Source organism: Mesoplodon mirus (genome assembly GCF_964341445.2).
Source record: "Mesoplodon mirus genome assembly, chromosome: 5".
NCBI classification, from domain to species: domain Eukaryota; kingdom Metazoa; phylum Chordata; class Mammalia; order Artiodactyla; family Ziphiidae; genus Mesoplodon; species Mesoplodon mirus.
The window spans coordinates 11,704,518-11,727,513 of record NC_138980.1 but is presented as its reverse complement, the minus strand read 5'-3'; the positions used below and the strand labels follow the sequence as shown (position 1 = coordinate 11,727,513).

At 43.2% G+C, this 22,996-nt stretch overlaps 1 protein-coding gene across 11 annotated transcripts in view; it reads right to left on the bottom strand.

Annotated features, from left to right (window-relative positions):
- Positions 1–22,996, bottom strand: part of TENM2 (teneurin transmembrane protein 2) — a 530,300-nt gene that overhangs the window by 403,883 nt on the left and 103,421 nt on the right. For 9 of the 11 annotated variants that reach the window (XM_082622422.1, XM_082622414.1, XM_082622418.1 and 6 more), the window contains exon 2: positions 9,067–9,276. The exons of the other annotated variants lie outside the window; for them this stretch is intronic. In XM_082622422.1, coding sequence (XP_082478548.1) covers positions 9,067–9,276 — 210 coding nt within the window. The remainder of the gene's footprint in view (positions 1–9,066; positions 9,277–22,996) is intronic. 11 annotated transcript variants of the gene reach the window in all.

Below are 22,996 nucleotides of genomic sequence, written 5' to 3'. Positions count from 1 at the left end.
ACAACTCAACAACGACAACAAAACAAACAACCTGATTACAAAGTGGGCAAAGAACCTGAATAAACATTTTTCCAAAGAAGATATACAGATGGCCAATAAGTACATGAAAAGATGCTCAACATCACTAATTATTAGGTAAATGCAAATCAAAACCACTTCACATGCATTATGATGGCAATTATTAAAAAAAAACACACAGAAAATAACAAGTGTTAGAAGGATGTAGAGAAATGGTAACTCTTGTGCATTTCTGGTGGGGTAATAAAATGGTGTAGCCACTATGGAAAATGGTATGGCAAGTCCTCAAAAAATTAAACATAGAATTACTATACGATTCAGGAATTCCACTTCTGGGTATATACCCAAAAGAAGTCAGAGCTGGTCCTCAAACAGATATCTGTACACCAATGTTCATAGCAGCATAAATCACAATAGCCAAAAGGTGGAAATAACCCAAGTGTCTAGTGACTGATAAATGAATAATTAAAATGTGGGGGCTTCCCTGGTGGCACAGTGGTTGAGAGTCTGCCTGCCGATGCAGGGGACACGGGTTCGTGCCCCAGTCTGGGAGGATCCCACATGCCGTGGAGCGGCTGGGCCCGTGAGCCATGGCCGCTGAGCCTGCGCGTCCGGAGCCTGTGCTCCGCAACGGGAGAGGCCACAGCAGTGAGAGGCCCGCATACAGAAAAAAAAAAAAAAAATGTGGTACACAGATACAAAAGAATAGTATTCAGCCTCATAAAGGGAGGAAATCCTGACACCTGACACAACATGGATGAATCTTGAAGTCATTATACTAAGTGAAATAAGCTGGTCACAAAAAGACACACATTGTGTGATTCCACTTATCTGAGGTACCTAGAGTAGTCAAATTCATAGAGACAGAAAGTATAATGGTGGTTGCAAGGGTCTGGGGTGAGTAGGGAGTAAGTGTTCAATGGGTAGAGAGTTTCTGCTGGGAAGATGAAAAGGTTCTGGAGATGGACGGTGGTGACAGTGTCACAACAATGTGAATGTACTTCATGTCTCACAATGGTACCCTTAAACATGATATTTTTAAAAAGGTAAATTCCATGTTATGTATATTTTATCACAATGTATTTGCTAAAGTAAAAAATAAATAACATCAAACCTGATCTCTCTTCCATCTAAATCTCCTTTCAAGATATTCAGATGCATCAGAATGTTCTTTAATATTCATGACAACTTTAGGAGTTGTACACTTTTTATTTTTTTGCGGTAGGCGGGTCTCTCACTGCTGTGGCCTCTCCCGTTGCGGAGCACAGGCTCCGGACGCGCAGGCTCAGAGGCCATGGCTCACGGGCCCAGCTGCTCCGCGGCATGTGGGATCTTCCCGGACCGGGGCACGAGCCTGTGTCCCCTGCATCAGCAGGCGGACTCTCAACCACTGCGCCACGAGGGAAGCCCAGGAGTTGTAGACTTTTATTACTGTTTTACTGATAAAAAACACCGAGGCATAGATGAAGTAAGTCATTCACGATCACAGTGTTACAAAGTGGCTGAGCTATGATTTGAATCCAACTAGTATAGACTACAGTTATTCTTAATTATTATTTTTGAGAGGGGTTTAAGAGATTTACCAGGGACTGGGGTTATAACTTCTGTTGAAACTGCCCACTGGTAAAAGAAATCTATCTTTTCATTTATAGAGCACTGAGACATTTCTAGCAAGGGACTGGGACCACATTTTTAAATGGCTATTTAATATTATGCGAGAAGCTAGTTAGAATTAAATGTAGTCTTGAAGAAAAATTGGGAGAAGCTGAAGTTCTGGGTAAAAATTGTTAGGGGCAGGAAACTGTTAAGATGTCACATATAGGACATCTTGTATGTACCATGAAGCCAGGGACAGAGATGGAGAGGTAGAATGTACACAATGCTTATCGACCTTGGGAATTTTGTCAATAGCAAGATTATTTGCTGAGAAGAAACATTTCACTGCTGTATGTCACTTCCGTGCTACGCATCTCCAAAGGAATTATCTGTCCATCTTGCCTGTGTGCTCATTTGCGCTGTGGTGCAGAACAGCAGTCCCAGCCCTAGCTGGGCTGGAAATTGGTGAACCTACAAACTACGTGTTTGTGTGTGTGTACACATGCACACGCAAGTGAATGACAAGAAGGCACAAATAAAAACAAGAAAAGGTCCAACCTCTGTTTAGCAATGTCAAGAGACTCCCTGAGAACTATCAATTCCCAATCTCGGAGTGGAAGACCTTATTTCAGAGGCTGGGGTGAGGCTCTCTGGGAGCCCTGGTCAGTGGTACAGGTGCTTGCTTTTTCTGCCTGCAGGGATGGATATTGACATTTTCAACCAAGTGTCATCAGACCCCAAAACCACGCTTCTCAGCTTCTGCAGGGAAACTGCAAGCAGCTACTTTGCATGACTGTGTAGGTCTCAATTTTGACAAAGCCCTAGAGGATGGGGTGAAATCCACACTATGCAGTAAGGGGGGGTTGGGGGGGCCTATAAACGTGGGGACAGTCTGGTCCAGCTGGATGCAAGGAACTTACACACATAAAGAATGTTACAGCAAGAAGGGAAGCTCAGAGACCTTTTGGGCCAATGCTCAACCTTGACAGGTAGGGAAACCGAGGCACAGGATTATTAAAGATCGTGCTGTGAATTGAATCAGGGACAGAGTAGAGAAAAACTAAGTTCTTCAGCTTCTACCTTAGAGCCTTCCCATTACACTCATGCTTCCCAAACTTGCCAGACCCTAAGAATCATCCGAAGAGAGGAGTGAAATCAAAGTTCCTGGGTTCCTCCTGAACTTATTCAACCAGAATCTTCTGGAAAGAGTCAGGGGATATGTGTGTTTGCCAAGCAGTGGAGGTGAGGAGTATTTTGTGATGCTGTGTCAGTTTTTTCCAAACCTTCTAAACACTGTAACTCATGCCCCTTAATGCAATGCGTTCCTTGCCTTCTGTTTCAATAAGCCACACAAATATTTTAGAGGTTAACATTTAACAGAGGGGTGGGGAGAAAAGTCTCTGGAATTAGGAAGGTTGGGTTTGAAACCCAGGCCCTTCATTTCCCAGTTTTGTGACTCTGGTCACTTAACTTCTTTGTGCCACAGTTTTCTCATCAATAGAATGGGTATGATGGCAATCCTTGTTGCACTGGGATGTGGTGGCGGTTAAATGAAAGTAAATGAAGTAAGGTATATAAAATGCTTAGCATAATAGCTAGCGTGGAGGGAGAAGGCGGCCTGGGGCTGAGAGCCAACCCCATGGGCTTTGCATTTAGGGCAGGAGTAGGGGGTGAGTGTGCCCTCCCCAGCCTTGAGATGGCATCCAGGTCTCACTCCGTGCTGCTGGTATGCTGGGAACCCCTCTGGAGGAGAGGCGGCCAAACCACTGCCTGGAACCAGAAGGGGATTACAGGTAGCTCTGAACATCTGACCCCAACATCCAAGTTGATAGAGGAGAACTGGGAACCAAGGGACTCCTGCATAAAACAAATCCAATTTGGGAGAGGAAATGATGTTTGGACTTGATTTCCTGACCCCCAAATCAAGAGTGAAAAATGAAATCTCTCCCAGACAGGTGAGGCCTCCTTTGACTGAGGCTCCCACCTGGGGCCCCCTCTGGGGCCCTTACATAGGCTCTGCCACTACTTGTCATGATATGTACAAAAAGTATTTTTTAAAACCTTCTCATTTAAAGATGATCTACAAAGTTCTAGAGTATAGAAAAACAGACAAAACAAAAAATAGGTATATTGAATATGTTTTGTAAAATAAGTAGATTTCCCTGAGCTGGGATAGTCTAACCTGCCTTCCTTCCCCATTATGATCCATTTTCTTCATTCATACATGATGAAAAACATTACATTTAGCAGTTACTGAAGACACTAATTAATTCATTTATTTAATAAATACTTATTGAGCATCTATTGTGGACTGACACCAGGGATCCTCCAGTGGAGGTTTCTGCATAATGAAGTGAAGCTAAGAGAAGAAAGAACAGCCTAGAAAGAACAGACTAACATTAAAATGCAGGACCTTAAAAGAGGTCGGATAAACAGCTTCACAATGTCGAACGACTTCTGAAAGAAAATGACTTCGTATTATCAGCACAGTCCAATCATCCATGTGCATAAGAATTGCTGTGAGCTATTCAGGAAATCCTAAACTAAATTAAATTATAGCGGGCATAATCTGTTTAAGGAGGCAAGAAAATTTGTAACATATGAAAGGAAAAATTCTTCCCCAAACCTAACATATATAAGGGGAAGACCTTTCATTAACTTAAAAAATTTCTGTGCACCCTCCTTCTTCCTCATCCCACATCCAGCCCCGTGGATGGTGGGAGAAGCCAGATGAGTGAGGCTGTCTAGGGCAGTGCTTTAGTCTTCAGGAGAGGATATCATTTCTAACTTCTCAATGGCTGCCAAGACAAATTTGTAACAGAGAACATCTGCTTTTCAGGTTCTGGGGGGTGACTATCACCCCAAAGTTGGCTAATTCCTGTAAACATTTAGTTATGAGCAATGATATTTAAGGTCTATGGTCTATGGGGCATACGGTTTACATACTCCTTTGTAGAACTAAGGTTTATGGATGGACCAAGTCAAGTTTTGCCCTTGGGCTGTGCAATTTTGGTGCATTAGTAGAATGGTTTTTTAAATGAAAATATTCTCTAAGGCTTATGTGGAGGGAGGTTATAAGAAATTTTGACAGGATATTCTTTAGCATATGAATTATGGCATGTTTCTGAGAATCGTTCATCTGGAATGCACACATCATCTCCTGTAAGAGAAATTTCTTTCTGGCCTCACTATAAGGATCCACAGAATTTCCCTGATGCTGTCCGTTGATTTGCTTTTATCTCACAGATGTTGTGCGTCTTGCTCTTTCTCTTTTTGCTTTGGTTTCTAGGAAGCTTAGAATCAAGTTTTCTATCTTAAATAACGGAACAGGACTTTATGTGTATAAGTCTACATGTACGTTCTTCCCCCTAGATTTTTCCCTTTATCCTTACTGTATCATTTTATAGTTCTCCAGTTTTTAAAAAACTTGTTATAAGCTCTCACAAATTATAGGGAAGATGTAAGAAAAGGAATGAATGAATGAATGGATGGCTGAATTATTGAATGAGTAAAGGTCTTTTGCTTTATGATGCCTGATAAATAAGAGAATCATTAAATGAGCTAGGCAACTGAATTCCTGAACCACTCTAGGGAACTGGGAGCTTGCTGGTTTTGAAGTGTTATGTTCTTTAGAATTAACCAAGGCGTTGCTTTTTAAAAAAAGAGCTGGCTGGTGCTTTTTGACCACCTAGAGGGATGGGATAGGGAGAGTGGGAGGGAGACGCAAGAGGGAGGGGATACGGGGATATACGCATACATATAGCTGATTCACTTTGTTATAGAGCAGAAACTAACACAACATTGTAAAGCAATTATACTCCAATAAAGATGTTATTAAAAAAAAAAAAAAGCTGGGCACCTTCAATGCACTTTAACAAACTGACACTCTCCAGCAGGGACAGCTCCTTTGCCACACAGAACCTATGGAAAGGGTCCTGGCAGAGGCATACTGGTTACATTTCTTCTGTATCATTTGATGTTACTAATGAGTATTCCAAACTCCTTTTATTTAGACTTTCAAGAAAACAAAAACTCAACCTTTTAGAGTGGAGGAGGTAAGCCAATGCTTTTAGACCACAATGTGGCTGCCCAGGTATTTTCTGCCTCATATTCTGATAGCAAAGTGCAAACCCCATTCTGATTTGGAAGGTAGTCCTATTCGTCCATCGGCAGGAGCCTCCATTATGCTGCCACTGAGATCCAGATTTTTTTCTTCCAGATGAGTTATTTCATAGATTTGAAATTATGCTGCTATAGACAAGAAACATCTCTGAAGCTGACCTGTCCTGGCAGAAGGTCAGAGCACAGGATGAGCCACTTGCTGGAGTTCAGCTATCTGGAAGAAAATGCTTGAGGTGATGGGAAACGCTCCTCTTCTAAGCATCTCACTAGCTGTACCTGGGTATCTGCACGACTGGCATAGATTGAAGGTGAGAGCAATTTGGCTGCAAAGGTGCCAAGGTTTTAGTACCATCCACTAAAGAATGTACTACAGTCACAGAAAATAATGACAGTGGAACCATAAAGGTGAAGTTTTTTTGTTGCTTTGAGGAGGTGTTCATGTCAAAAACGTTTTAGTTGTATAGTTTATGTCCAGTTTGTCTCTTTAGAACAGAGGCTCTTTGGGCAGGAAATGAGTGCAGTCACTCTCCTAATGAGGGCCTTCACTAACGTCAAGTCATAACAGCAACAATAAGAGGACAGCAGGAAATAATTCTTTGACTGTCATGTATGGGCTGAAGGTGTTGGAAGGGGTTTTATTTCACCTAAGAACGAGGCAAAGACCAAACTGGACCAGATCTTCAAAGCACAAGGTCATTGCCAAGAGACCAAATTCAAAAGTTCTGTGTTATGAACCAGCTAAACATAACATAATCAATCACATGGTCGCTTGCTTTGTGCCTCCACACCGACCGAAAAATCCAGCCCCTTTTCATCAAACTCAATTCAGAACACCCAGGCGTGGCTCTGTACTTTGCACCTTCTGTGTCAAATTCTCTTTTCAATCCTTTATGTCAAATTTAAATTCATGGCAACTGCATTCAGATCTTGATAGAATCCCCAATTTGCCCTGGACCCCAAATCCATTCCACAACACACACACACACACGTGAGCACACACATTTGAACTTGATTTGCACTCACTTCAGCGCTAAGCCAGAGTCAAGAATTTTGAATGGCTGCCTGTTGGCCGGAGCTCTAACCAGTTCTCAGATAAGTACCCCCCTGAAAACAAGGATATTGCACATTGGTGTCTTCACCCCTCAGGTGAAGAAATCATATCAGTGTACTTCTTGTGTGGGATGAAAATGGACCCTCACATTTTCTGTGGTATTTTGCCCTGTTACTGAAGCTTAAATTGCTATCAATCTTAAGTGAGCTGAACAAATTGGTGTGAGTGATGAAAAAATGGATAAGTTTGACTCTGAACACACACATCTGTTGTGTCCACCAAGATGAGGTCTTGATTAGGCAGAAAATCAACAAAAACTCCCTATCAACCACTCACAATCTGATACAACGTCCAAAAGAAAAGAAATCACTCACAGCATTATTACTAAGAAAACATTCCAGACAGCCCTGAGATTAAGAACTGACCCCTCTTATGGAAATCAACTTGGCTTGGGTATACATATATGCATAAAAGGATATAGTTTTTAAAAGCTCATTTTCTTGCTAATAATCATCTTTTTAAAAAAGCTATCAGCAGGTGCACCTCATTTCAAAAGCGTCTTGTACTTTATAATACAATATTCATCACAATTACATAGTATGAAATAAAAAGCAGCAAAACATAAGCGAGGATAGTTCAATTAAATGCAACATAATCTCTGCAGAAAAAAAAAAAAAAAGATCCTGTAGCTAAAATCAGGTTCTGATGAAAGAAAAAAAGGGAATATATTTCCACATATTTTTAATTATATAGAATTTCCTCAAACATGATTTTTCATAACATATTCCATTAAGTTAACATCATATTTGAAGAAAGAGCATTTTCCGATTTCATTCCAAGCCTGATTTTGAGCAATTACAGTGTCATTGTTCCGCGGTAGAAAGGTTGAATTCATTTACTGTGTGGTTATGCTAGTCATGATTGATGTCTCTTCTCTAAATGATAAACCAATCACCCCAATGATGTAATGTCATTTTAAGAGTGCCATAATCACATTTCTCTCAAAGTAGAAGTTCTGATGAGTTCTAATAAAGATTTATGGTAGATTAAAGGCCTTTATAATATCAACAATGGATTGCTCATTTGATGAGAGATTTGATTAGGTAATTTTTTTTGAAAAAGAATATGAGTTTACTAAATATATCAGGCCTGGCTTTGATGAAGGGCATAGGCCATCATAAGTAGCAGTACATCATTCCATCTCCTGAATGAATCATCTTAAATGTATTTAGGAGGTCCTCTGTAATTGTAGAGGTTGAGACCACTGGTGGCATATACTCATGGGTGGAGCCAAAACACAATCTCATCAAGAAACACTCTTGGCCTGGAAAGCTCTGGATTGATTTTGATGGGATATGCTAAGGAACACCATGAGTGGCCAACTCAAAAGATAACTCCAAAGCCTTGGGATTGGAAGCAATTAATTTGTGCCAATGTCTCTCCTTGGGCCCATGGGTGCTTAACCCTAGATATTGCTCAATCCTACGCTCACATGTTCTGTGAACATACCACCAACAGCAGAAATTGAAATAAGGCATGGCTATTGTGGGACCTGAGACAATTCCACCTAGGATTTAGAGATCTGGAACTGAGGCGGGCACCACAAAATCCTCAAAAGGGGAATGGAACGCTGTGACCAGTCCCTTTGCTCTGTGAATGTGAAAATCACCACGAGAACCAGGGATTTAGAGGCAGTATATATCATGGTACCACACGATCTGCTTGTTAATTTCAAGTGAAGTGGGACAAGTAGAGGGTTAGAGGAGAGGTCACCCACCCCCCAAACACTTCAGACTTGGCCAGATATTCAGCATTCATGTCAAGGGAACACATTTTAATCGCAAAATCATCTAAACAAGCAAGAAAGAGTCAGAAGTCAACCATCAAAAAAACAAGAGATCTGAGATGCACACACACTGGGCACGTGAGGGTGCCCGGGGTCACCTGGCTATGACCAGAATTGTAGTAATAGAGCATTCACTATTCCATCATCTCTGTACACTTCCTCCTTGAGACCTGCATGCTCTCACATGCAGCAGTGGGCAAATTCCTCCCACTGAAGGAGGCCCAAACTCTGTTCAGGTAAGCAATGCCTCTTCAGTAACTGCAGCCTTTAAACAAACATACTCTGGAACTGCAATGCCACCAAACGACAAGCGCACTTCACCTCCCCGCTCCCCACATCACCTTCTCCCCAGCCCTTGTTTCAGAGTTGTCATTTTGCAGGAGACGCGAGACTGTCACACACACAACATGTTCAGACACCACAGTTTCCTTACCACCGCTGGAGGCTTGCTGGGGCCCTGAGCATGCTCTGAGCAGGTATGAATTGGGGGAGAACTCCTCATCGGGGTTGGTGTCCATGATTTGATGGGAGGTGTTGCTGTCTAGCAATGGCATCTGGCAGCTAACTGGTGGAGGATTATGGGAGCTGGGCAGCTGAGCAGATGGGAGGAGGCTAGACGAGGATGTAGGTGGAAGGGGACGACCTGGGAAAGAGGACAGAGGGGTCAAAGGTCAGCAATGAACGTCATGAGAGCAACCAGAGAAAGTTACATCGCAAGCACCTCACAATACAAATAGCCAAAAAAAAGAAAAAAAAAAGAAAAAAAATGCTCCAGATGTATTTCCTCAGTTTCTCCAAATGTCCAAATTCATACGACCGTAGCTGCATATTTCAGAAAACGGGCATGAGCGGAAGTACCCATCTACACGGCTGAAATGGAATCAGTCAGGAAAACATCCACTTCCTTCTCTCTCTCCTGCTATGGTCCTAACTGAAGTCTCCACCATCTCTCAATGGACTAGCTCCCTGAGGTGCTCCCTGAGGTTCTTTCTCCCTGCTTCCACTGTTGCCATACGCCATCTATATCTCCCTTTGTCTCTCTCCCTTCTCTACAGCAGCCAGAATGCCATTTTAATTTTTTATTTTTTGCGGTACGCAGGCCTCACTGTTGTGGCCTCTCCCGTTGCGGAGCACAGGCTCTGGACACGCAGGCTCAGCGGCCACGGCTCACGGACCCAGCCGCTCCGCGGCATGTGGGATCTTCCCAGACCAGGGCACAAACCCGTGTCCCCTGCATCGGCAGGCGGACTCTCACCCACTGTGCCACCAGGGAAGCCCCAGAATGCTATTTTAATGATAGAAGTTAGGTCATATCACTCTCCTGCTTGGCACTCTCCAATGACTTCCCAATGCCTGTAGAAAGAGACCCAAACTCCTTATGATGCCCTGCATGTCTCTCCTACTCTGGCACTAACTGCCTCTCTCACTCACCTCTGGAAGAGGTCCTTACTACACTCCACTTGGCCCCTTAATCTCCAGCCAATGTGCCATCTTTATTTCTGTTGCTTGAACATGCCACACCATTCCATCTTCAGAGTCTTCACACTTCCTGTCCCCTCTCTGTGGAACATTCTCCCCTACTCGTCACATCACTGATACTCACAGGCCTGCTTCTTCTCTTCATTCAAGCCTTCCCTGTTTGCCTCCTTGAAAACTGCCCACTCACCTGCTCTATCCTACGAGCCTGTTTAAATTTCTTTAAAGCCCTTATTACTATCTGAAGGTGGATATATCTATTTATTTTATTCACCCCTATATCCTCAGTATCTTCCTAACAAATAGCACCTGTTGAATGAATGAACAGATAAATAAGGTAGACTAAAACCAAGTTAATTAGTTTGGGGAAGAAGCGGAGGAGAAGCAGAGAGGGTGACATATTTGCATCTCGAAGAATTGGCCAGTGCCACCTCTCTCTCCACCACGCGGTTCTTCTGGATATCACGGGGGAATTCCTACAAAGAAAAGCCGCATCAGGCCACGGGGAGGAGCAGCCATCCTGGCAGGAGGTACGGGCAGTGCCTTGGAGCTGGCCTTGGGTCAAGAAGTTCTCCTCCCGCACAGAAGGCTGCTGCAACCTCTATTTTCCCATGGCAGGGAGCTCCTGGCAGCCAAATTGCTGAGTGAAGATAATTGCCCTGTGGACTTTCCCCTGATTCACGCTTACGTCTTGGGGTCCTCGTGATTGCTTGCCTGCTGGTTTGTTCATTTGGGAAGCTCAGAAAAACGAGCCAAGAGCTGCAGCCCAGGGGGTATGCCCTGAATTGGGCGTGGCGGAGGAAAGGGTAAGGTATTAAGAAAGCAGACTTAAGAACGAGGCTAGAGTTTCAACTCAGGCAGAAGAAATCTGTTTTCCTGCTTTAGATGCACTATATGTGTGGAGGCATTTCCAGGCACCTCAGATGCATGTTAATTTTTGTCATCGCTTTTGAAATTGTATTTCCTGATCAATCGCTCGGTGCGTTAAATGCTACTTACTGATAGATCATTGTGAATGAATAAAATGTGTGAGGGCCTCCAAAGGGCACTCTGCTGGACGCTGAGGATACAAAAAAAAAAATAAGATATCATCCCTGCCCTCAGAGAGCTCACAGTCTAGTGGGAGAGGCAGAGAGTAAAACACATCACTTCAATACCACCTGATAAGGGGCAGGATGGTCTCATGTAAGAACATGGTTCTGTGGGGACCCAGAAAAGGGACACTTGGTTCAGCCTGGCCAGGTGGAGGTAGTGGTGGAGAGCCAAACAAGGATTCCTGGGAAAGGTGGCATCCGGGCAATCTTCAAGAGAAGAGGAAAGGGACTCCTGGCGAGAGGAAACACAGCTAACAATAGTACAGAGGCATCAAACCACTAGCCTATCACCCTTTTTGAGGGCGGGAGTGGCAGAAAGAGACAGGAAATAAGGTATCCTTAAAGCTTAAATGTTAGGGGCTCAGTAACACAGTTGAAGAAGAATCATCCCTGAAACAGATCAATGGATGAATGAAGTTTGAGTTGAAATATTTAATTCTTTCATAACTGTTTAGGAGCCATATAAAAGGCATGATATTCTTGTGAGATGATCTGGCAAAGGTAGACTGAATACATCAGTGTCATCAGAATCAGTACTCACATTTAATCAATGTGACTTCCCCCCAAAGTCTTCTTCTAATAACAATACTACCATCATTATTACTCTTTTAACTGCTAATGTTTTTGCACAATGACTATCTGCCGCTCACAGCGCCAGTCACTGTACACAGATTATCTCATTTAATTCTGAAAACAATTCTATGAGGTTAGAATGATTATAATCCCCATTTTGTAGATGAGGAAACTGGGGCACAGCGAAGTGAGATTGCATAGCTCGCAAGTGACAGGGGCCAGGTTTGTCTATTCCCAAATCTACCCTCTCACCCTGTCTGCATGGTGTTTGCCCAAACAGCATGGTGACAAAAAAGGAAGACAGTGACATAGAAGGAGGGGAGGTGATGGACAGGAAATCATATTTCCAGTTCCCCATCTCCCCATCCCAAGGCACTCTCGAGATTTCAAATAAGAAACATTTCTTTGAATAACCATTGATAGCAGCTATCAGCCGGTAGAGTTCAAAGCTTTTCTCGTAATTTTGTTATGAAGTTCAAAGTGGCTCTTTCACAGCCACGTTACCCTCCACCTTCTTCAAGGCTCCTGGTTGCAGAAGCGTCCTGACCAGGGCACTGTGAAGTTGGCATTGACGTCCACTTAGCAGCGGGGCCCTGGCAGGAACAGATTTTAACTCACAATCAATAGGCTTTAAAGTTTGTATTATTGAGGCATATCTGAAACTGCATGTTGAAGAACAAGGATGGCTGGGAGCCAATTTTTTAAATTCCTTTGAGTGACTGAGGTGGAACTGAAGTTCAGGGGCAATTTTCCAGGAGCCTGATATGATAGTTGCTGTGAAATCATTCTTTACATGAACTTTTTGAAATTTTGTTCAGCATGAATTCATTTCCTATAGTACAGACAGAACTGCCTTTTAATTTATACAAATACAGACAATGCAAGAGCACTCCTAACACAGTGAAAGCGCTGGGGCTATTCCAGTGTATTGGAATACACGTCACAGAATTGTCTGATTCCTGTAAAATCCACGCATCCCTAAAATCTATGCCTTGGGGGCGCCTTAAATTCTCTATCTGGTATCTACCACTACTTGGGAAATTTCTCAGTCCCTAGATCTGCCCCCAGTCAAGTTGTACGCGGTTCTCTATTTGCTATGTCATTTGCTAATTCTGTTCACTTATGCTACATTCTTCCCCATGACTATTACAACTGACAGAGACCATCTGTACTGACACAAACAGGTTCCAAAGTACAGGGGAGAAAGCTGGAACTTATACAGGCTCACTTTATAGACCAGGATTTCTTACTAAAATACTTAGCATGGGATGGGCATGTAACCAGGGGCTATGTCCTTACCCAGTTCCTATTCTATGCACTATGGGGGCTCCCTGACCCCCAAACTATTTTCAAAGTATCATTCTGAATGGGTATAGAGTCCACAGCAAATGTACAGAAAACTGGGTTTAATCAATCCGTTAAAAAGCAAGAGGAAACACGCAAAGGCAGCAATATGTCATTCATTAAACTCATATGGTCTTGTATGTGTGTGGGTGTGTATGTGTGTTTTCCAAGATCCCCATGTAAATCAAAGTCTAATTATCTGTGTGATTGGATTCCCCATGACCTTAGAAATGGGGACCAATTCAAATTTTGCTAATTTATCTGTTTCCAAATGAATACGATTTTGTGATGGTTTCAACTCCTAAAATTTTTCTGATTGAAAGAAAGACCTACAGCCAGATAAAACAGTTCCATGTGAACTCTGGTAGATTGGGAGCAGCTGTTTGGAAGGCTGTGTTGAGAATGATTCTGAGGACGCCCGGGTTTCAGTGGTATCACCACTTAGAAAAATCGTGGACAAGGAGTGGGGGAAAGGTAGCAGATGCACAGAGCATGTTTGCCATCTATGCTCCAGGACTTCATCCACCATCTGCTTCAGTCACACCTGAAAACATTATCCTACAGCATCTGCAGTTTAAGTCACATTACTTTAACTCCCAATGTCTCAATTACAGCTCTATTTTTCTTCTTAAACTGATTTGGATCCAGTTTTATTTCTCCCACCCAAGATTAAAGGGCTACAATCTCCTCTCCATCCCCAATGCAGTAAGTATCATCCATGAAATTGCTGCTCTGCCCAACTGTTGCTAATATATTCACTAATTTATGATGGAGGGCATGTTGCAGATCAGTCCCCAAATTCACTTCAAATGAGTTCCTTTTTCACTCAAAAGATTCATGGCCAGCTGATATTAAAATGTTCTGTGTAGACAATGTATAATTGATCTATGCAGGGACGGGGTGTCAGGATATTTGGTGGAGTAGAGAGACACAGATGGGAGACAGTCAAAACAAAACAAAACAAACAGCATGAAGAATAATTACATATAAAATAATAAGTCAAATGACTTCATTATCAATTATACATGTGACCTTGCTTTGTGCTAAGCCAAGTATTTTACATGCACAATTTTCTATGAACAAAATCCTATTATCATCCCCTTTTACAGGTGAAGAAACTGAGGCTTAGATGGACTAACTTTCCTAACATTGTACCATTAGCAGAACTGGCTGGGATTTGAACTCAAGCATTCTGACGCCAAAACCCAAGCCTTGAATGGTCCATTCTACTCTTCTCTGTATTAGAGAAGCGTGATTGTTAAAAAATGAACAAGGTGTGAACCCCAGACTGACTGGCCCTCTGCTGGAAGGCACCATCGAGGTCATCCTAGGTGAGGTAATTAACTATAAACAGCCACAGTGATTGCTCACACACGATACACGATTTATAAAGAGAGAAAGCAATTCTTAAGTCAGAAACGGGAAATCCTCTGCAGTTTTGTACGTTTAAGGATGAATAAAAATATAGCTTTTGTGTTAAAGCTGAGTATTGCAAAAGGACTGCATTAACAAAAGCAAAACAGTTGGTTAGAGAATTTAAACAATGATCCTAATGACAGTTCCCAACACTAGCTATTTATTCAGATGTCTGACTAAATTATCCATTTCCCCCCAAACGTCTGGGGTTTGTGAAGTCCCTGTTTTTGACACAGTGAAAAGTGAGGTATGTGACTATGTATGTAAATAGAAATAATTTCAGTGCTTGAGATTATGGCCCCCTTTTTGTTTGTAATCAATGAATAGTTGAGGGATGTGGTCCCACCTTCTCTGGAGTTCCACGAGAACATCATTCAGGAAGGCGCATTAGATTTTTAAGGTCTACCTAGCACATGGAACTTGCAGAGGGCTGTGTGGTGGGACATTCTTCAAGGGATGGTGGGCTCAGTGAGGCACTGGGCCATGGCAGTCACGGCCACCACCACATCTGCTACAAGGTACCCTGACAACAAATCTAACCGGACTCCCTACCTCCAGCCGAAGGAACGCGGATGAAGCCGCTGCACATCTATTCAGCCTATTTCATGTGCTAAGCACCAGGCTCGGGGATTTTCACAAACCCTTCCACAATGATCACGGCAACACGGTCTAGAGACTCGGGGCTGTTAGTAACACACCCAAGAGGCAGAATCAAGATCTGAACTTCAGTTTGTGTTTTGCCAAAACTACAACGGGCTCTTCCCAAACCTGCAGTTAGCTCACATTCAAATTCCCCTGTTAGTTGGCTTCATCATCCAACCCACCCCATTCTCATTTTCCACTCTGCCCCAAATGAAACCCTGGACTCCAGTGGATGTGATCATCCAGTGGTCTTTTGCAAATGTGTATTTCTGCCTTCCTGCCTGCAGTATTCCTGTCTCTGTACTGTGCAATCCATCCTTAGTTTCTTGGCCTACCCACTTTTATCTGTCCTCCAAAGCCCGAGTGGGCAATGGAGAGGGCACAGACTCTGGAGCCCGGCTGACTGAGCTCTGCCACTTTCTGTGTGAGTTTAAGCAACTAACTTTACTTCTCTGGGGCTCTTCGATGACATGTTGCTGTGAAGACAGGAGATGATATACGTAAGGCTGTGTTTGACACATGATAGATGCCAAGGACCCAGATGGAGCCAGTGACACTTGCAGCTTATCGGTTCCAGTTGGTTCACAAGCACCTACTGTGTGTACATGGCCGTGTGACAGTTATGGGGACTTGTCATTCTTTCCTCTTGGGTTTGAGCCTGGGAGATGGTGAGGCTGGAAAAAGAAAGCCGTCTTGCCACTCAAGGGGAGAGGCCGCCTGAGAAAGGGGGCTGCAGGGAGGAAAGTTGAGGTGTAAGGTGTGGGGAGAGATATTCTGATGGCATTGCTAGGGTACCTGGATTCAGCCATTATTAACGCAACGCTGCCACTAAACTTTTCGATGTATGAACCAATTTATTCTCCACCCAACCCTCTTTTCTTGTTTTGGTTTTTCTTTAAGCCAGCTTCAGTTGGTTTTGGTCACTCAGAACCAAAAGCATCCTGCCTAAAACTGACTACCAAGCCGAAGTGAGAAAATGATCTGGCCAATGCCACACAGTTATTTAGTAGAAGACCTAGAATACATTTCAGCACAGAAGACCTCCAGAATTATGAAATGTTCATGTTCTATAATAGGCCTGTCTTCCTATTAAATCACGAGAAATTGAACACGTGCGGTCCCAGAGAAACAATTTATGGTAGGAGGTACCTTGTCTATTTATAAGAATATTGTGGGCATCAGGGAGTGGGGGAGAGATGCAGGCAAATGGCTGTCTCCTTGTTACCAATCAAGCATGCACTGCAGCAGCCTTCTGTCCTTGGCATTGTAGAGAAACTCAAATCACTTTCTAGCTGGACTGGGCCTTAGAATAAATACATTGATCTTGGGGGTAGTGAGAGAGACTCACCCAAGACTCAATTTCTTGCCTGCATCTGAAATTTTAAAAAAGAACAGAGAGAGTAGTTTCAATCATAACTGTAGAATGCAAAGTGACCTCAATGAACAGAGCATCTGAAAATTAAAATATAGGCATGTACACACATATATGTATATTTTTACATCATATTATGTATTTATATTCCCTGTAGCAGGCTGCATATACTTAACATATATACATGTTAGGCTAGATCAGTCATTCTTAACAGGGGGCAATTTTGCCCCCTAGGGCAGGGGTCCCCAACCTCCGGGCCGCGGACTGGTAGCGGTCCGCAGCCTGTTAGGAATCCGACCGCACAGCAGGAGGGGAGCGGCGGGTGAGTGAGCGAAGGCTTCATCTGCCGCTCCTCAGCCCTCCCCATAGCTCGCATTACTGCCTGAACCTCCACAAAACTGGTCCCTGGTGCCCAAAAGGTTGGGGACCGCTGCCCTAGGGAACATTTGGCAATGTCTGGAGACATTTTGGTTGTCACGATTCAGTGGGATGGGGGTGGGGAAGGGAGAGGATGCTACTGGCCTCTAGTGAGCAGAGACCAGAGATGCTGCTACACATCCTACAACGCACAGGACTGTCCACCACAACAAAGAATTTCCAGCCCCAAATGTCAACAGTGCTGAGGTTGAGAAACGCTGGGTCAGCATGTGTGATGGCTTCAGATTAATATCCTTTATGTTACATGGTCAGTTTCTAAGTAGCTCTTTTTTTCCAGTTGATGAGAATTAGGTTGATCTTAGAAGTAAATATTGGATTCAGTTAGCCCTTCCCCCTCACCCAAGAAACCTTCAAGCAAATAAGTTTAAGTGGCAATTGGGGAATTTAAGTTAAAGAGAGGGAAAAGTTCCTCAAAGCAAATCTAATTTGTCACTGAGGGACGTTGTAAGTTGCCTTTCTCCAGAAGTGGGAGAGACCTGTTGGTCAAGAGAGAGTTGGGCTGCCTTTATAGACACAAGAGATTCAGGGGAGAATGTTCCAACTCGTGTGTAGGTGAGTGAATCTCACCTGAGGAATTTTCATGATGACCTCTTATGTCTTCTCAGTGAGGCGATATCGGCTTAACTGGGTTTGAGCTATTCCAGATCAGCCCATTTCAAGTTCTTCTTTTTACAGAAGACATAACTGCGCTCTTCACTCACACTTCACTGAACTCACTAAAGCCCAGTTAAGCATCTTCTCAAAAACAAATGGTTTTCAGATGGCCCTGGCACAACTACCTCGATTTCGCACAGGCTATTATACATAATTTTTCGGAAGAGTGGCAGGCTGTTGGACTTGCCCCAGTTAAAGGGCCTCTTTCAGGAGCTTCAAGCATGAACTGTCTTCACAGTTTGGGGCTCCATGCCTTTGAGTGTCATTCCTAGATCTCACTGACAACTTGCCTGTTTATATATCACATCTTCCTGGCAGCACTGCACTTTGGAAGGTGTCAAATATAGATCAGGCTCTAGATAGAGGGGAGAGTTTATTTTTGAAGTAATATGATTTCTATAACATTTTTAATGCCAGCCTTTTCATATTCATGAGATGAAATGCAGTGAATCTGTATAGATTCCCCCTTTGAGGACACAAATCTATTTCACCTGAAGCAACACAAATCTTTACTAAAAGGCAAGGGATCCTCAGATTCGTTCTGACCAGAAATTCCTAGTTCCTTGACACATGCACCTTAATTACATCTCTCTGCTCCTTTAAGATGAGATAGCATTACTATTTTGGTGATGTGTAGTTGTTTAGATCAGTGCTGTCCGATAGAACTTTCTGTGAGGACAGGCATGTTCTAGGTCGATAATGTTTAATACATGTGATTATTGAACACTTGAAATGTGACTGGTGCAAATGACGAACGGAATTCTTAATTAATTTAGGTTTATACGGCCACATGTGGCTAGTGGCTACCATACTGAATGGCACAGTCTACGCTATAGTTCTAGCTTCCTGGTAACTGGTATCCCTCGCTCCTGTGTTTCTCCCCTCCACTCAAGAGCCAACATATTTCTGAATATACAGATTCGTTCCTGTCATCCTTAAATCTCCCAGGACTCCCCATTGCCTACACAATACAGTTCAAACTCTTGCATGGAATTCTCTCTTGCCAGACGCCCTCATTTCCTATACCCTAACCACATCAAAGTAACTGGACTACTGAATATCTAGCTTCCCCTCCCATCCCTCCTCTCTGATAGTCTCAATCTTCTCCTGCAAACCTCCTAAAAGACTCAGCTCAAGCATCATCTTCTTTGTAAATCTTTCCTGATCACTCCACCCACTGGTTACCCAGGACATCCTTCTATCATTGTACTCGTAATATGTTAATATATTTATTTTTCTAAATGTCTGGCTCGGGACTTCCCTGGTGGCGCAGTGGTTAAGAATCCACCTGCCAATGCAGGGGACACGCGTTCGAGCCCTGGTCCGGGAAGATCCCACATGCCGCAGAGCAACTAAGCCCGTGTGCCACAACTACTGGGCCTGTGCTCTAGAACCCGCGAGCCACAACTGCTGAGCCTGTGTGCCACAACTACTGAGGCTGCGTGCCACAACTACTGAAGCCCGTGCACCTAGAGCCCATGCTCCGCAACAAGGGAAGCCACCGTAATGAGAAGCCCGCGCAATGAAGATGAGCCCCTGCTCGCCGCAACTAGAGAAAGCCTGCACACAACAATGAAGACCCGATGCAGCCAAAAATAAATAAATAAGTAAATAAATTTATTTAAAAAAAATTCTTAAATGGCTCATTCATGAGACTATGAATGACTGGGTAGAAATTGTGGATAATTCACCTTTGTATACTGGAACCCAGCCCAGAGCCTGTACACGGTAAATAGCAGTGCGACTGGTTGATTATAACAATTCACTCCATAAACATTTACTGGTTGTATATCAAATGCACATGGCATTGACTTCACTGTCGGGTGCAGTGGCTGTTGGTCTTGGGTTTTTGGTGCCTCTCCGTGGGTAAATATTTTGCTGAGAAGAATTGATTCTGATTTTAAATGTATGTTTTCCTTTTAATCAAGTAGCTAGAATATTAAGTTAACTGCTTCATCTGGTGCTCAGATGAAGACAGCAGTCTGTGACAACCTTGGAGGAAAAACTGACTGCTAGATTTATTAAGAGATAACATGTCAGTATCCAAGGTGGTGCCTTTGTAAGGAATTCTCCAGGGTGGTGGTATGACCATATTTTTTGTCTTGGCTGCTGACCCCAGAACCTAACCCCTGTGTAAGATGTACTCCCACCCTAATTATGAAAGCTTCCTACCCTAGTGAACTGCTTGGGAGGTGTGACCCAACACTATCCAAGAACACAAGATCAAAGTGCTAAATGCAGTCCCTATGGTGTCATGAGTAACACAGAGAAGATACATTGGACTGTTTCCCTGCCCTCCTGGAACCTACATTATAGTCTCAAAAGAACTTAGTTGGGGCGAAAACTTTTAGAGAAAGACTTAAAGAAACTGTATGCCCATGTCAAAACTTAATTTTCAAAAAGCTTCCTTGGAAAACATCTCCCATGACATGTAGGAATCCATCTTACTTTTTTTTTTTTTTTTTTTTTTTTGCGGTACGCAGGCCTCTCCCTGTTGTGGCCTCTCCCGTTGCGGAGCACAGGCTCCGGACGCGCAGGCTCAGCGGCCACGGCTCACGGGCCCGGCTGCTCTGCTGCATGTGGGATCTTCCCGGACCGGGGCACGAACCCGTGTCCCCTGCATTGGCAGGCGGACTCTCAACCACTGCGCCACCAGGGAAGCCCAATCCATCTTACTTTTACGTTCACTCCTTGGGTTCATGGTACATGGACATAATACTATTGCCAATTGCTAAGATTTGTTGAGCTCTCACAATGTACCAGGCATTATTTCCAAGCCCTTTACATATATTATTATATTTACTCTTATAACAACACATTAGGGTAGGTAATATCATCCCCATTTCAAAGGACAGAAGACTGAACTAAGAGGGGATAGGTTGTTTGGTTTGAAGAATTTGAGGCCAGGCTCTAGAGCTTCTAACACTGCATAGGGAGTGACAATGGATTTTAATTAACCGTTGTAATGACAAAGTACCCATCACTGATATGACAGTATGATTAGCAGTAGAACCAGATTGAAGTTTAACTTGGCTCTGCCATTGATTTGCTGGGTGAATTTTGGCAAGTCACCTAACTTTACTGTTCTCAAATGTTTGATAAGTAAAATGTATATAAAAATACAGATTATTATAAGCATTGAGTGAGACGGTTATATAAATGTTCTGAAGTAAAGGGTAAATATTATCATCCATTAGAAGGGGATGAGATAGATGTCCTAGTCTCCTTTTCCAGGACATTCTGAGGAATAAATGATATCATGTACGAAAGTACACTGTAAATGGTAAGATGCTCTACACATGGTAATTGTTTGTTCTCATATGGTAGCTTTCTTTTTCAAAAGCTTTGTTTGCAGATAGCAAACAGTTCTCAACTGTAAGTCTGTATTTTGCTATGTGCCTCAGGGACAGCAGAGATAAAGCATGGGCTCTAGGTGACAGATGCTTGAACTATTTCATCTCCCTGCTGCCCAGGCTCACAGTATCCCATCCATTCCTCATTGAATGGTCCTTGATAAGGTGCTAAAGATTAGAACCACCAATAACCAAGAGAAAGGCTGAAAAGCTCCCGTTCAAAGAATGTGGAAATGTTTGAAAACTAGAATGGAAAGTTTAAACTAGACTAGTACTAGGTCTAGTTTGTTAGGAGACCATGGATGTCATACACATTAGTTCATTCCCTCCCCGAATAGTCGTTTCAAAGTCATTGCCTTGTACGCAAAAAATCTCCACTAATAGTACAGTTAGAGTTAGGAGGCCACGGTTCCTCCTGTGGTTACCTCAGGGCTTGCTAGTTGTGTGACTTACAGTAAACCTGTAAGTCAATGCATGCAACGTTTACTGCACTGTCACATAACAGCACCTAGTACTCATAAGCAATGTGATGTAGTCTCGGCCACAATCGAACCCACACTCCAGTGGAGGAGACTAATATTCATAACCTTTTTTGAGCATTCACAATGTTCTAGGCAGCATGCTTGGCACATTTCATGGTTTGTAATTTATGTAATCCTTCCAACAATACTATCTGGAAGGTACAATTATTATCCCCATTTTACAGATGAGGAAACTGAGGATTGTAGAGATCAAGTGATTGGACCAAGGTCACGCAGTAAGTAATGGACAAAGTCAGGATACTAATTCAGATCTCTATGATTAAGGATTGCATGGCCACAAAGAGTTATTGCAACATTAGTGAGATAAAGAGAGAAGAGTAACTAATTCCAATTACGATAAGCCGGGAAGGCAGATTAGAAAGCGTAGCAGTGTGGGGGTGACAAAACAATCTGTAGGGAGCTCTCCTTCAGCTCTAAAATTCCACAGTTTCTAAATATCATCTGCCCACATAACAAGTATGTAGATCAATAATTGGGTCAAGATCACAGGCGAGGTTGCGTCCTAACAGAAATTCACAACCTGACTTGCACCTTCCCCATCTTCTCCGAGCCTGGCTTCCTTTTTCCATGAGGGTCAGAATGAATCTTCACATTTCTCTTTACAGGCACTGCAGGGTCCTGTTCTCTGAAGGCTCATTTAGAATACTCAGGGTAAACTATGCCTCTATGCACATAACTGAAGACACACAAAAAAATGGCCTGAGAGGGGCAGGAGGAAGCACTAAGGGGGAAAAAGAGGAGAATTAACTCCACAACTGGGAGCATGATAATCACGCCTACCACACAACCCAGCCACACGTGCTTCTCAGCCTGAGGACTGGCTGCCAAGTGACTGATGTGTGTCTGAAATCTCACCTTGCTACATTGTGGTTGACAAGACATGGAAGGGGAGATGTTTCAGACTTTCCACAATACCCAGGCATCCTAGTGGCCTTCCGAACAACGAAGATGTCTTAGTTCAGCTCGTGAGAAGTTGTCTTGTGTGCATGCATGCGCACATCAACACATTCTTAAATTGACTGGAGTCAGCAAAATTAATACGCACCCACAGGGCGCTGTTGGCCAAGTCTCTATTTTCATAAATAATGCCTTTGTCGCCTTCTACAAGCCTGTTTGAAGACCTGCAGTGCATCCTGGCTCCAATTCAAAGCCCATCTAATGAAAGCACCTCCACTGTCAGCAATGTTAATGTCACTTTAAACAGTGTGAACTGTTGCTAAATGTGTCAGGAAACAATTAGATAACATAAGAGGCATGTTTTCTCAGTGCACAGAGAAATATATTATGCAGACGGGAGATAAACGCAAAGTTTTCTGAGCTCCGGCATATTCAGCACTCTCCCTCGCTCTTTTTAATCCAACAGAGAAATTGTTTGGCAAGACTCAGCCCTGTTTCAAACACTTGGAGAAGGGAGAAAGGCCTGCTTTGCCTCTGACTGCTGTTGCTTGAGCCCTGTGTT